Source organism: Solanum tuberosum, unplaced genomic scaffold (genome assembly GCF_000226075.1).
Source record: "Solanum tuberosum cultivar DM 1-3 516 R44 unplaced genomic scaffold, SolTub_3.0 scf00262, whole genome shotgun sequence".
In the NCBI taxonomy this organism is placed as follows: domain Eukaryota; kingdom Viridiplantae; phylum Streptophyta; class Magnoliopsida; order Solanales; family Solanaceae; genus Solanum; species Solanum tuberosum.
In genome coordinates this window covers 274204-290423 of record NW_006239186.1, presented here as the reverse complement: position 1 = coordinate 290423, position 16220 = coordinate 274204, and the positions used below count along the sequence as shown (strand labels likewise).

The 16220-nt window shown below is 26.0% G+C and overlaps 1 protein-coding gene across 1 annotated transcript in view; it reads right to left on the bottom strand.

Annotated features, from left to right (window-relative positions):
* The window catches only part of LOC102605453 (probable plastidic glucose transporter 1), an 11948-nt gene extending 8656 nt beyond the window's left edge, over positions 1 to 3292 (bottom strand). Inside the window, exons 1-3 of the mRNA XM_006357898.2 lie at positions 2937 to 3292; positions 2721 to 2850; positions 1754 to 1954 (exon numbers count right to left, since the gene is read on the bottom strand). Coding sequence (XP_006357960.1) covers positions 1754 to 1954; positions 2721 to 2850; positions 2937 to 3135 — 530 coding nt within the window. The 5' untranslated portion in view covers positions 3136 to 3292. The remainder of the gene's footprint in view (positions 1 to 1753; positions 1955 to 2720; positions 2851 to 2936) is intronic.
* Positions 3293 to 16220: the final 12928 nt, after the last annotated feature.

Genomic DNA, 16220 nt, shown 5'->3' with positions numbered 1-16220 from the left:
GCGTAGGTTGTTCTTATTTTGCATGCTTGTCGATGTTCGAGAGAAATTGACTTGATTCGGGGTAAATTGTTCGAGAGAAAGTTTACCTCCTCTATAGTCTAGCTTATTCACTAATTTACAGCTAATTTCTAACAGTTGCAATTACCCATTTGTCAACATTAGCCTATAATTGAATCACATCCCAAGAACCCGTCTCATTATTCTTATTTTGTGTTATTTGATGCTGCTGTAGTTGATATTAAACAAAACCCCCTGATTTGACATTCGTGTCACACCCTGATTTGAATTATGTTTTTATTCGATAATGTCTATTCCTATGACTGATTTGTGCATGTCCACACTTGCCTCTTGAATCTTAAACACGTACCACTCCCTGTGGGATTCGACCCCAACTCATTTAGTTGGGTTATATACTGACTAGCGATCGTTGACACTTAGAATTAGATGAAGTGTCCTTGAAACGTTAATGAGCCAGCATTCCTTAATGCTGAGGAATACAACAGTACCTTATGTAAAAAAAAAATGATACATATTGAATCAAAATAGGATGGTTGAAATAAAGAAGAGCTGTCAGGGTGTTATAGAAGAATTCCTACCAAAGTGAAAGAAAGATTTTATAGAATAATTGTAAGACCAATAATTTTCTATGTAAGTGAGAGTTGAGCCGGTAAAATCCAACACGTCCACAAGATGAGTATCACAAAAGATGTGGATGTTGAGATGGATGTGTGTTCACACAAGATTAAAAATGATCACATTCACAGTAGGTACAAGAAACACACATTGGGGATAAAAATGAGAGAAGATCTCTTGAGATGGTTTGTACATGTAATGTGTCGACCTGCAGATGTACCAGTGTGTAGGTGTGATAAAATGGGTGAATGAATGTATTAAAAGGGGGCGAGGTATATGATCTCTTGGAAAGCATACAAACGTAAGGAGAGATAAGGCACATAGAAGATTTAGATCTATAGATGCGATACCAATTAGTTGGGAATATGTTTTAGTCATGTTAGTATGTTTACCTTAGGTATTATGCTTTTTAGGAGTCTTTTAGCCTAGTAGAGATTTTTATGCCAGTAGAAAACTAAGAGAATTTCTGGTGCTTCTATTTTTATTCGTAATTTAATTGGAGAAACATTGTCAGTGAGAAATTCATATAACCAAACCAAACTTGTTTGTGAAGGCACAGTTGATGTTGTACTCGTTGTCAAATTCTCTACGTCCTATTCTTTTTTGTTATCCCAGCATTATGCCGAGTTTCAAAGAAGGAAATTATTTGTCTATGTTTTCTAATACCTTTCACTCTTTTGCTAGAGAAAACGTAACATAGGAGTACTACTATTATTTAAGAGGATCAAATTCTTGATAAACATAACTTTATCTCAATTTTCAAGATAACTTTTTTATAAAAGATAAATTATTATCTGTCAATTCTACAATGGAATTTTAACTGTCATCTCAATTACTATAGCAGTTGAAGAGAAAACATAGATTGACACGAAGGGAGTAACCCTCGTATATTTTTAAATCTGAAATGCTTTGTTTATGTACTTCCTAACCCATTAATAACTGTAAATATTTTTTCTCAAATGGAATATGAATCAATTTTCAAAATAAGCCTAAACATTAGGAAGGTTGATCATACTTGGAACTGCATAATTATTTCAGGGTAAGAGGAGAATTTTGCACCTTTCAACTGCAAAAATAAAGATAGATAATAAAGCCAAAATGCTTGGTATAAATGGCTTACCTTACAATTGCCCCAAGAATAAGTGGTACTGTGTCAATTTGAATAGTGCGACGACAACCAAGTTTATCAACAAGGGAACCACAGGCTACGCTTCCTATGAATGCACCACCAATAAATATGCTTACCACAAGTCCTTCAAGAAATGAATTTCCCTCAAACCCAAGCTCTTTGGCAATTGACACTATAGGACCATTCATTACTCTACAGTATACAGCAAAAACTGAAAATTAGTCGCAAAAGCCTAGAAAGCATACAAATTACTTCAGAAGTTTTCCGGCTCCCATGGAAACAAAATGCTAAAGTTTTTACGACTTCATTCACTATATAAGTTGCAATGATCAACAGTCGAAGTTTGTTTGGTAAAAAAAACATTTAAGAGTCCACACCAGATACTTTTTTCCACTGATAATGAAGTGTGTGTGTGCAAATGTAAACACCATTTTTGAACTTCACCATAAGCAATTCGTTCAAATTAGTTCAAGCCTAAGCAATATGTTCAAGAGCAAAAGTGTTTCTTGTTAGTACTCCCGCTGTTTCTATTTGTTTGTCTAGTTTTGACTTCGCACGGAGTTTAAGAAAATAAATATTTGGATCTTGTGGTCTTACACCAAAGACATGTAGAACAAAGGCGAACCTATACTTTCATCTTAATGGGTTCTGAATTTTACAATGACGATTTGAAGTGATAATAATTGGGTTCTAAGTTTAATATTTATACATATTTAATAAATTTATTAACTCAAACTGAACCAGCATGCAGACTACTAGCTCCATGCCAAAGTAAAATGTACCAAAATATCCTTTAATCTCATGATCTTAAACGTGACAACTGGAATATTAGAACTAAAAAGTTGTCAAAAAAGTTAAAAGCATTCTATTTGAAACCGACTAAAAGGGAAAGTAAAACAAAGAAACGGAAACAACGCAAGTATCTTTTTTTATCAGGAATAAGAACTATTATAATTACCCAATGTGGTAACCAAATAGGAAATTGGCCATTGAAGCAGTCAAAACATGAGGAAAGGCAGGTAACCACCCGAAATCCCCTCCATCATCAGCAACAATAGCCTTTTCTTGTAACAACTCATCTTCATCATCTGAAAAAAAAAAATGAACTTTCTATCAATTCAATCTTGAAAAAAGAAACCCAAATAGAATATATAAACAAAAGACTGAATAAGACCTCCAATCTCTGACTTCACATCAAGGGGTTTCTGTTTGCTGCTAGCAGACACTTTCACCTCTCTGGAAACTGAAAAAGAGGTTGAATGGGAAAAAGGGTATTGTTTATTTCTTCTTAAATGGTGAAAATAGTGATGTTTTCGATCGAAATTGGGCGTGGAGAAGCATTGAAGTGGGTGAATTGCTAGTGCTTGCAGCATTGTATGAAGCTTCTTGTTGTTGTATTGTGGCAAAACCAGAGAGTTGAATTAATCACTGAAAAACATCTTACGGGTCTGGTGGCACTAACGGGTTTGAATTCGGGTCAAGTGAACCGATAGTGATTTAACGACAGAGACGAATTTCGTCATTTATTTATTTTGCTTTTAAGTGGTGTAGCCGCTTTGAAATTAACTTTAACATAGTATTTACTATTTAGATAGGTGTGTGGATCAAAATGATTTCGAGAGATCCATCGAAGATAGTCTAAGAACAAGTCAATACAATTTTAAGAAATTTGGCATATCAATATTAATTTTTGAGACATATATAAGATATTTGGCTAGTTAAAATTCAATGAGATATAGTTTTTTTTTTTTTTAAACAATGACATATAGTATAATTGAATTTATGAGAAATAAATATATATAATCAAAGCGCGTGAAAATAAATGTAAAATATATAAGCATAAAATTTAGTTATCACATTCATTAGTTGGATCACAGATATCAGAATGAATTAATTGCGATGAAATTTAGCTATCACATTCCTAACAAAACAATTTTCACATGTTGGAATTTTAATTTTTGAGAATGATCCCAAATATTCTTTCTTTGTCAATTTATTTATTGGATTTTGCTTTATATAATTTAATCTTGCATGTCCTGTAGTATTATTAGTATCATTATTGCTAGAATAATATGTTATTACCCAATCGCCAACCTAATGAACATGAAATAAAGATTACAATTTAAAACAATAAAATATAATAGTCTTGAATTAAAATACTTCGTGTTTATTCTTGTTCAATCAATTTAAAATAGGAATAATGGAACAATAAAAATGACTATATATACCCTTCAATGTGATGCTATATGGCACAATTCGTCTAGCCTATACAAACCAGCCTTCTTAGTAAATTATCTACACCAAAATATTATTTTTCAATTCTCTTTTTTATATATGGTAAATTTTAATTGCGCAATCTTCAAACTTTTAGCTACCAGTGCAAGTATTTGGGAGTGTTGTGGAACTTTGAAGAGCGATCAATTTTAATGATTTATATTATTATCGGATTGCAATCGCTTTTAAGATAATAATTTTTTACGACATAATTTTTATTCTGATAAATTTGTTATAGTACTATTTTATTTTATTTCTGTTAAGTATCAATACATAGAAAGATCATCTTCTCACATCACTATTTTTAAATACTCGTCTTTTAGGAGTTCTTTTATTTAATTTAATAAGAACAAATAGCTGCATTTTTTTAAAATTTCAATCAACGAAAAATCCTAAACGATAATTTTTTGAAAATATCATATCAGTAGTGTCTAAAACTCAAATGAGTGAGAGATAGAGAATAATCTTCAATACATTTATTTTATAGCAACACAACAAACCAAAATTCTCAAATAATACTTTCAAGAAGAAAAATCATTACTAGGTGCTCTAATACCAATATTAAAATATATCATGAAACAAGAACAATCAATTGTATATTTTGCAATAAAAATCAGTAAACTCACCACCAAAAACATTTCTCAAAGTCAACTTCGTCTCTCTTAAAAATATAATTTTGTTCACAAACTAAACATCCTTTTATCTGTGTGTTCTTTTTGGAAGATTTTGTAAGAACTTTCTTTGTTACCATGTTACATTAAAAAAAAGAAAGTAAAATTATAATTTTTTTTACAAGGAGAAAATAGTAATCGAAAGTTTTCTTCTATTTCACACGTACAAAGTTGTGCGAGGGTTATACTTATTAATAACTTGTTGCAAGTTAATCTCTTAAAAACACATTAGAATGAATCTATCCATATGAACAACTCACGATTTAAGTTCAATATCAAATAAATAGATGGAGATCAAATGGTAACAACATTATTTATGGACAAATAAGTCTAAAATAAACACTTGGAGTTAGTAGTGTAGCATGCATGTTGGACAATAGTCAAACACATACTCCATTTTTTCCTCCTTGAAAAAAACAGAAAAAACTCTATAGCCCCTCCATTTACGGTGGACATGTTCTTCTAATTTTCTCCCAAAGCTTCACTATTTTTGTCTTCTTACCATTTTTAAAATCACTAGTCTTTTTCAACTTCTAACATTTTTTCTTATTTTACTTCCTCTCCTTCAATTTCAATTATGTGTCTGTTGTTTGAATTTTGAGAGTCAAACAATGTAATTTTAATTGTGAATTTGAATATGTAAACTTTATATTTTTTATAAAATAAAATTTACATAATTAAAAATTACACAAAAAATACCACAAGTCATAATGATTGATAATTTAAAATATTTTATGGATTACGATTACTGAAATACTCCATCCGTCTCAAAATAAGTGTTACTTTAACAAACAAAAAAATATCCCAAAATAAGTGTTACTTTAGAGTCACTTTTTAAAAAATAATAATTATTAGTACTTCTTTTTAATAGTGTTCAACTCTCAAGAACATCTAATAAATTTGAATAATTTAGTACTCATTTTTCTTAATGAACATGAAATGACTAGAGTACTTATTTGAATTACGAAATTCAAAAGGTACCATATAAATTGAGACGAAAAAAATGAGTAATAAAATATACCAAATTTGCTGAGATGCTTGCCAGTCAGGGAAAGGAAAGAGAATTCATAATTTCATTGGTCGAAAAATTATATATAACGCACCAATAATATATATATATATATATCATACATAAGTTGTAACTTTTTTGACGTGAGAGTTTTTTCTAGTATAATGCTAGGAAAAGGAGTTCGGAGTCAAAAAGACAAAAAAAGTGAGCAAAATTTTCAAAAGAACAATAAAAATTGAGGATCAAATCAAAAGGGTAACATTTGAATGGAAGGGTGAGCATGCGCCTTGGAAGCAGCATACCTGCGCCGCCTTATAAGATATATATGTTAGTGTGTGCCTTCCAAGTTCCACCCAACGATTTAACAACGTCCATTCTTCCATACAAATGTTGCCCTTTATGTTGTAATTGATCCTTGATTTTTATTGTCCTTTTATAAAAAATTACTCAATTTTTTTACCCTTTTGACCCCAAACTCTCCGAAAAAGGTTCAAAAGTCTCTTCACATTACAGGCTCAAATTTTAATTATAATATTAAAAATATTATACTACCGCACTGTGTACTACTTTAGCTGCAAACCCTTTTCTTTTTTTTTTATTTAATAAAAGGTCTTTAGCTGCAAACCGAAAAAAGAAACATGGCTTCTTTTTTCTTTTATATTTGAGAAGCGTGGTTTTAATATTAAGCATCCCCAACCATTTTTATTAATTATTATTATAAAATAAATAAATGTACCTTTTCTTTTTTGGCTTGTTAAAGAAAAAGGAATACACGTATTCTAGTTTTTATAGTATTTGAGAAGCGTGCATTTAATATTAAGCATCCTCAATCATTCTTATTAATTATTATTATAATAATAATAAAATAAATAAATTTACCTTTTCTTTTTTGGCTTGTTAAAGAAAAAGGAATACAAGCATTATAGTTTTTATATTTGAGAAACGTGCATTTAATGCTAAACATCCCCAATCATTCTTATTAATTATTATTATAATAATAGTAAAATAAATAAATGTACCTTTTCTTTTTTGGCTTGTTAAAGAAAAAGGAATACAAGCATTATAGTTTTTATATTTGAGAAACGTGCATTTAATGCTAAACATCCCCAATCATTCTTATTAATTATTATTATAATAATAGTAAAATAAATAAATGTACCTTTTCTTTTTTGGCTTGTTAAAGAAAAAGGATTACATGTATTATAGTTTTTAAATTTGAAATAGAAGAAGAGCTTATTTTTGGTCTCTCATCATTGGTCTGCCGGAGTAACACACGTCTTAATTTCAGATTAAGGTGTGTTATGTAGGAACGAAAAACATTTTCCATAAAAATAGGTGAATTTTTAAACTTGTTTTCTTATATAAGATGCTTAAGTAAAAAATATTATCATTTTAAAAGTACTTATATATAATCTAGACAAATACTATGAGAGTTGGTGGAACCAGTGCTGATTATCGCTTCGACCGAATACATTAACTTTGAATCAAATTCTAAATTTGTAGTAAGAAATTTACTGAATATATAAAAAAGATGTTAATTTAGAACACTATAATTTAAAATTTAAAATCTATAAACTCTGAATCTGTCTCCAAATCCATTATTCATAAATCTCAAATTTTTAATCACGGGATTAAATTTGATTTAACTAACGGAACATCAAAAACATGGATTTTTTTCCCTCTAGAACACACCTTAAGTAACTAAAAATTATTTAAAAAGGAGCTTAATTTTTTTTTTTGCTCTCATGTTATCATTTGGTCTGCTAGAAATAACATATGTGTCATGGCCTAATTAACTTAAGACAGTTACGCCATAATGTTAGTAACTACCAAATCTCTAATTGATAATTATTGCAATCAAATCTTTATCTTATTTTCCTTTTGTATCAAGTAGGTCCACCATTCTTGTATAGTTTTGACCAAAGGGTCCAAATTTGTAAAAATAATAATATTGAAGTATATTTTCTAATGTGGTTTCAATTACCTAAATCTTCGTCCTAATTATCGGAAAACACGTTCTTTCTCCTTGTCTAAGGTTGACTAACAAATAATAAAAATAATATTGTATTTGTTTGTGTTTTAATCTTAGTTTTTGTCGTACTATACTACTATTTAAATATGGGGTATGAATTTAGGATGAAGTGACTTATGTTATGAAAAATACAAGGAAACAGTTCAAAAAATAGATTAAAATATCGTGTCATAATTATTTGGGTACTGTATATGCATGATTCCAAACGTTTTTAATATTAGGGATCCCTTAATATTATTTTAGTTTAATTAATTTAATTCATACAATTTTAGTTGGTTGTTGGAGAGAAGGAACAACTGCTAATTCAAAATTTTCATTAAGGGGTACTTAAATTAGGTCAACATCTAGTCTTCTGTAGTTTTTTATCAAGCAAGTCCAGGAGAACATTTTCGCTCCCTCTGATATTCGCCTTGCTAATTAGTATAAATACCACTTGTGAAATTTATTTTTCTCAATTCAATCGGAAAAAAAAATTAAAAAAATTCTCTTAATTTTATTTGATGATGGATTTAATTCGCTCATAAGAAGATATTTATTTTTGGGAATATAAGTGATAGTAATATCTTTTAAGAGCAGCATTTATATTACACTAGATATAGGACCCCGTGCCAGCACGGGGCCCAATATATGTTACTATTTCTGTTTTAATTTATGTGGTACATATGAAATTTGAAGCGAATCAATTTTTTAGTATGTTTTTATATATTTTAAGTTGCTAATTATTTGTATTTAGAGTATGTTTTACGTAAATATATTAGAAATCACAATAATTAATAAGTTAATATAAAAAAGAACTTATAAAAAATTCATTGACTTTTGAAATTTCATTTGTATCACATAAATCAGGACCGAGTAATATATATGAAAATTACATAAAACGTACTATAACTCAGAATAATTAGCAACTTAAAATATCTATATATCTATATTTCTCTCAATTTATGCGGCATAGATGAAATTTTGAAAGTTAACAAAAACTGTTTATATGTTTTGAAATATTTTAAGCTATTAATTATTATGATTTATAATACTTTTTACATAAAAAAATTATTTATATAAAGTATAAAAGAGAAAATTTAGAAAAAGGAAACATAAATGTCAGCAGGAGTCCAATTTATGTTAATTTCTATGTTTTAATTATTGTAATACCGATTGAATTTGGAGAGCCAACTAAAAAATTTTAAAGGTTTTTTTTTATAAATTTTAAGTTGTTAATTATTATAATTTATAATATTTTTATTAATTTTAAACCAATATATGTTTTTCTCTGTCTCAATTACATGAGACATATGGAATTCGGAGAGTCAACTAAAATTTTAAAATATGTTGAGTTGTTAATTATTATACCTTATAGTACTATTACGTGATTTTCAAATAAAATATGTATTTTTTAATTTCAATTTATATGTCATTGATATAATTACATATATTAAGTAATGAAGAATTAATGTGTAAATTATGTGACACCTATGAATTTTGGAGTGTAAATCAAATTAGTTATATGAATTTGTTTTAAAAAGCGGTTAATTATTATAATTTATAATACTTTTTATATATTTTTTAAATGATATATATATATCTTTATGATATTGATATTAGTATTATAATAAATTAAATTTTATTATTTTAAATTTATGATCTCAATTGTCAGCCTATGCCACATTATAAAATGTTCCAAAGTAGATATCAGATTTACAAAAATGTCGATGCCAGCTAAAGTAATAAAATAACATCTAAGGACATGAACCTATATATGTATATATAAAGCTGAATATTGACAATTTGATGTGGCATCTCTCTATGACCAGTATTTGTATTCATCTTTTTTTTCCTTTTTTTGACATTTTATCTTGTTTTGTATTTTTTATTTGTATTTAAAAAAAAAGTATTTATGTCATACCCGATTAATTATGCCCTTTATAACATCCATTACACTAATATAGATTTAAGTAAATGAAAATGGAAGATGAAAAGATAAAAACTATTCATTTTTTATAACTGTTTATAATTATTTAGCCTATAAAATAAAAACAAAATAGTTGAGCATTTGTAACAAATAAGAACAAATTTCTTCACTTTGGCTCTTCTTCTTCTGACGATAATGATCAATATATGGTATCAACTTTTGTCGCTAAGATGTCCATCAAATTTCTAGGTCATGTGACTTTTTTAACAAAAGAGAAAGAGAGAATATCTCATTATTCTTGTGAAGACATTGATGTAAAGAAAGAGATTATGTAACAAAAAATTATTTTCAAAATAAAAGACTTTTTGAAAAAATGTTTATTCCTCCTACAAGGAGAGAAAATTCATTGTGGTTGAGAAATTTATAAGAAGTCTGATTAGTGTTTGAAAGGGTAAGAAAAATTATTCGGAGAAAAAATCATTCTATTTATGGAATTCGTATCAAATTAGGAGGAGAACAAGCAAAAATTTATTTTGTGATTTGAAAAGAGAGAAAATTAGATATTATTTATTTCAATGTCATTATTCTTCTAATTTCTTTCTTCTTTAATTTTGTCTTGATTTTTTGTATGTTTAATTAAAGGTTTTTTTTCTTATTTATCTTTAATTAAAGTTTATATATATTTTCTTAAAAAAGAATTTAAAAAGATGATCATATTTAGTTCCTTTCCTCATCAATGCTATTAATCTCATAATTAGTGTTATTTATATTATTTTCTTAATTACTTTTTTTTCTTTCATTTAATTATTTATTTGAAGAAATTAGTTATTATAACTTTATAAGAATTACACATGTATTTTTACATAATTGATTTGTTATTTTTAAAATTTTTGGATCATTCTTCATCTTAAAGTTCCTATCTATATGTAATAATAAAGCTAAAATAGAAAATGTGGGGTGACACCTTCTTAGCAATAGATACTTATTTATTCTGATCAATGTTTCTGACATTTTTTGTTATTTTTTCCTTAAAATAATTGTTGCCTCGATTTTTAGTTTTAGTTTTATTTTTTTAGCATTTTCTAATTTTAAAAGACTGAAAAATTTATATTGAAAATTTACAAAATATAAAAAATGATTTATTTAACTCCTATCATCATCAATATTATTATTAATTTGTTTTACTTCTTTTCTTAATCTTCATTTCATCATTAAATGTAATTTATATCATTTTCTTAGATATATATATATGACGAAAAAGAAACTATAAATTACAATAATTAACAAAATAAATCTCTCGACTCCAACAAATCTATCAATTAATGCCACATAAATTGGGACATGGCAAATAACATATATTATTAAAAAATTAGGTTCAAAATGTACTATAAAATACAATAATTAACAACTTAATATATTAAAGAGACATATAAAAAATGGTTAATATTTGAAATTCTGCGTGTGCCACATAAATTAGAACAAACAGAGTAATAAATATTTTTTTCAAAATTATGTTAAAAAAAAGTACTACAAATCACAATAGCTAACAATTTAAAATATTTTTAAAATCATATAAAAATTTCAATAACTTCTCAAATTCCATAATATAACACTTAAATACTACATATTATATATTAATTACTATACTATAAATGACTTAAATACTCCATATTATCTATTACAATAATTAACAATTATTTGACACTTTAAATTCTATCAATGCCATATAAATTAGGATAAAAAACCTAACATATAATATTTAAATATATTTAAAAATAATATAAGTAATACTATACATTACAATAATTAACAGCTTAATTATTTAAAACTTATATAAAAAATTTAATTGACTCTCTAAATTCTATTGGTACCACATAAAATGGATTATATGATAAACATATATTGTTTGAAATTGACGAAAAAGAAACAATAAATTACAATAATTAATAAAAAAAATTGTTGACGAAATTGACGAAAAACAAATTATAAATTACAATAATTAACAAAATAAATCTCTCGACTCCAACAAATCTATCAATTAATGCCACATAAATTGGGACATGGCAAATAACATATATTATTAAAAAATTAGGTTCAAAATGTACTATAAAATACAATAATTAACAACTTAATATATTAAAGAGACATATAAAAAATGGTTAATATTTGAAATTCTGCATGTGCCACATAAATTAGAACAAATAGAGTAATAAATATTACTTTCAAAATTATGTTAAAAAAAAGTACTACAAATCACAATAGCTAACAATTTAAAATATTTTTAAAATCATATAAAAATTTCAATAACTTCTCAAATTCCATAATATAACACTTAAATACTACATATTATATATTAATTACTATACTATAAATGACTTAAATACTCCATATTATCTATTACAATAATTAACAATTATTTGACACTTTAAATTCTATCAATGCCATATAAATTAGGATAAAAAACCTAACATATAATATTTAAATATATTTAAAAATAATATAAGTAATACTATACATTACAATAATTAACAGCTTAATTATTTAAAACTTATATAAAAAATTTAATTGACTCTCTAAATTCTATTGGTACCACATAAAATGGATTATATGATAAACATATATTGTTTGAAATTGACGAAAAAGAAACTATAAATTACAATAATTAACAAAATAAATCTCTCGACTCCAACAAATCTATCAATTAATGCCACATAAATTGGGACATGGCAAATAACATATATTATTAAAAAATTAGGTTCAAAATGTACTATAAAATACAATAATTAACAACTTAATATATTAAAGAGACATATAAAAAATGGTTAATATTTGAAATTCTGCGTGTGCCACATAAATTAGAACAAACAGAGTAATAAATATTTTTTTCAAAATTATGTTAAAAAAAAGTACTACAAATCACAATAGCTAACAATTTAAAATATTTTTAAAATCATATAAAAATTTCAATAACTTCTCAAATTCCATAATATAACACTTAAATACTACATATTATATATTAATTACTATACTATAAATGACTTAAATACTCCATATTATCTATTACAATAATTAACAATTATTTGACACTTTAAATTCTATCAATGCCATATAAATTAGGATAAAAAACCTAACATATAATATTTAAATATATTTAAAAATAATATAAGTAATACTATACATTACAATAATTAACAGCTTCATTATTTAAAACTTATATACAAAATTTAATTGACTCTCTAAATTCTATTGGTACCACATAAAATGGATTATATGATAAACATATATTGTTTGAAATTGACGAAAAAGAAACTATAAATTACAATAATTAACAAAATAAATCTCTCGACTCCAACAAATCTATCAATTAATGCCACATAAATTGGGACATGGCAAATAACATATATTATTAAAAAATTAGGTTCAAAATGTACTATAAAATACAATAATTAACAACTTAATATATTAAAGAGACATATAAAAAATGGTTAATATTTGAAATTCTGCGTGTGCCACATAAATTAGAACAAACAGAGTAATAAATATTTTTTTCAAAATTATGTTAAAAAAAAGTACTACAAATCACAATAGCTAACAATTTAAAATATTTTTAAAATCATATAAAAATTTCAATAACTTCTCAAATTCCATAATATAACACTTAAATACTACATATTATATATTAATTACTATACTATAAATGACTTAAATACTCCATATTATCTATTACAATAATTAACAATTATTTGACACTTTAAATTCTATCAATGCCATATAAATTAGGATAAAAAACCTAACATATAATATTTAAATATATTTACAAATAATATAAGTAATACTATACATTATAATAATTAACAGCTTAATTATTTAAATATTTTTTTAATAATATATGTTATTTGCCATGTCCCAATTTATGTGGCATTAATTGATAGATTTGTTGGAGTCGAGAGATTTATTTTGTTAATTATTGTAATTTATAATTTGTTTTTCGTCAATTTCGTCGACTATTTTTTTTATTAATTATTGTAATTTATTGTTTCTTTATTGTCAATTTCAAACAATATATGTTTATCATATAATCCATTTTATGTGGTACCAAGAGAATTTAGAGTTAATTAAATTTTTTATATAAGTTTTAAATAATTAAGCTGTTAATTATTGTAATGTATAGTATTACTTATATTATTTTTAAATATATTTAAATATTATATGTTAGGTTTTTTATCCTAATTTATATGGCATTGATAGAATTTAAAGTGTCAAATAATTGTTAATTATTGTAATAGATAATATGGAGTATTTAAGTCATTTATAGTATAGTAATTAATATATAATATGTAGTATTTAAGTGTTATATTATGGAATTTGAGAAGTTATTGAAATTTTTATATGATTTTAAAAATATTTTAAATTCATAACTATATATTTCAATGTACAAGATTTTGATAAAATAAAATCTTTAAAGTTAAAGTATAATGTTTTTGAAATTTAAATTATTAAAACATATATAATGATTTTATAGGAAAAAATAATATCATATAAAATTAAATGAAAAGGATAATGAATTCAACTTTTACCATGATAAGGTTGAAGAAAATATTATTTAAGTGGAAGGAGGTGGGGCCCACTTATATATGTACAAGTACTTTAATGCAATGGAAGGACCAACATTGTACAAGTACTTTAATGCAATGTTGGTCCTTTCCAACTTTCACTTCTAAATAAGAAAAAATATAATAATTGACGACATGCAAAGTTGTCGATTTATTTAAATCAGAAGATTGTCTTCCGATTCCTAAAAATGAGTGGAAATTTCTACATAATTTCCGCATGGCATGCCAATAAATAATATATACTTTCTCCTTTCAATTTATTTAATATACTTTACCTTTTAGTTTAGAATATAAAATTAAAGAGTATTTTAATACATTCGACATATTTTTAATTTAAGATCATAAAATTTAATAATCTTTTTTTATTTTTTTAAATTTTATGTCAAGTTAAAATATATCAAAAAAATTGAAACAGAAAAAGAAGAGTAGTATATAAATACTCTATCGTACTAATATTGTGTCGGCAGCAGTCAACTTAAATTATTCAAAGCGGGGACTACAACTAAAAAAATTTCTAACGAGTAACATTTGGCAGTAGATTTTCACTTTGTTGACAAAAAGGCCAAGTACATATAACATTATTGTTCCACAATACGTGTATTTTGCTTGCACATGTATAGAATGTTTCACCGATAAGGATTATGATATAGTGGTAAGTATTTTTTTTATTTTATTCAGAGGTTTCGCATTTGAGTCTTCTTAAATACGGAATCGTCTTTGTTAGAAAGCGTTTTATTCCTCAATGTGGGACTTTCGGGCGCAAATTCAAATTTAATCAGACTTCTGGCTCCAATTTGGATATCAGACACAAATCTTGAATTAAATTTACCTAATTGTAGCTGATATCAAAACCAATGATTAAATTAAATAAGAATATATAATTATTGAAAAAAATTCATAAGATTCGATTTACCGCCTTTATATATAACAAAAATAAATATATATTATTTCATGCAAAATGTGAATTCTAACTAACTACCAACCGATCGATTTGTGGGTATAACTTAACCTCATTCTAAAGAGTAAAATGGATGAATTTTCTTCTCTAGTTTTAATCACGTAACCCAAACTTGTTTGGCATTTTTCCTTTTTGAACCAACACCTACGCAGTAGTACAAGGAGATTGCACTACTACTTTTATAAGAATAATGACAGTGGAATGAGGTCTTAGCCCAAAATCAGGGACACGAATCACGTTGAGAATAAAGTTAAAGGTGGCTATATATATACTCCTATTCCATTATATTCTCTCTGTTTCAATTTATTTTTCTATAGTTTTAACTTGACATATTTAAAAAGAAACTAGACTTTTCACTCCTACTGTTTTAAATTAAAAATATATAGAATGTACTGTAATACCTCTCAATCTTATGAGGCTAAACATTTTATTTTGTCACAATCCAAAAGTCGAGGTCATGATGACACCCCCCCGAGAACTCCCAAAAAGATGTGTAAGTCGAAAGAAATACACATACGAGACTCTCAAAGGGAAGTCAAACCACAAACAATAGAAAAACAACAAAGAATATCCCAAAACCTGATAGCATAAGTATAAACAACATCTAATACGTTTCTAAGTCTTCGAAAAGAAAGCTAAAGACTTCAAAAGAATTGATGGAGACTAATGATGATCCGAAAAACAGGATCTCACCACAATTTCGAAAGAGAGAACTCCGCTGAATCTCATCAATTGATACTCGGCACATCCTAACTAGGATCTGCATCAAAGATAACCAAAGTAGGGGTGAATACAACCCACATGTACTCAGTTGATATTAAAGAATTATCAAAAATACATTATTTTCGAAACGGACTAAAAATAAAGAGTGACATGTGGAACATAAACGTAGAAAACTAAAATATGGGGATAATAAATATTGTAGCCTCCATTTTCAAAACCAACAAATTCAAGTAACAAACCGTTACAATTTTATAATTTTAACCATACCTCCC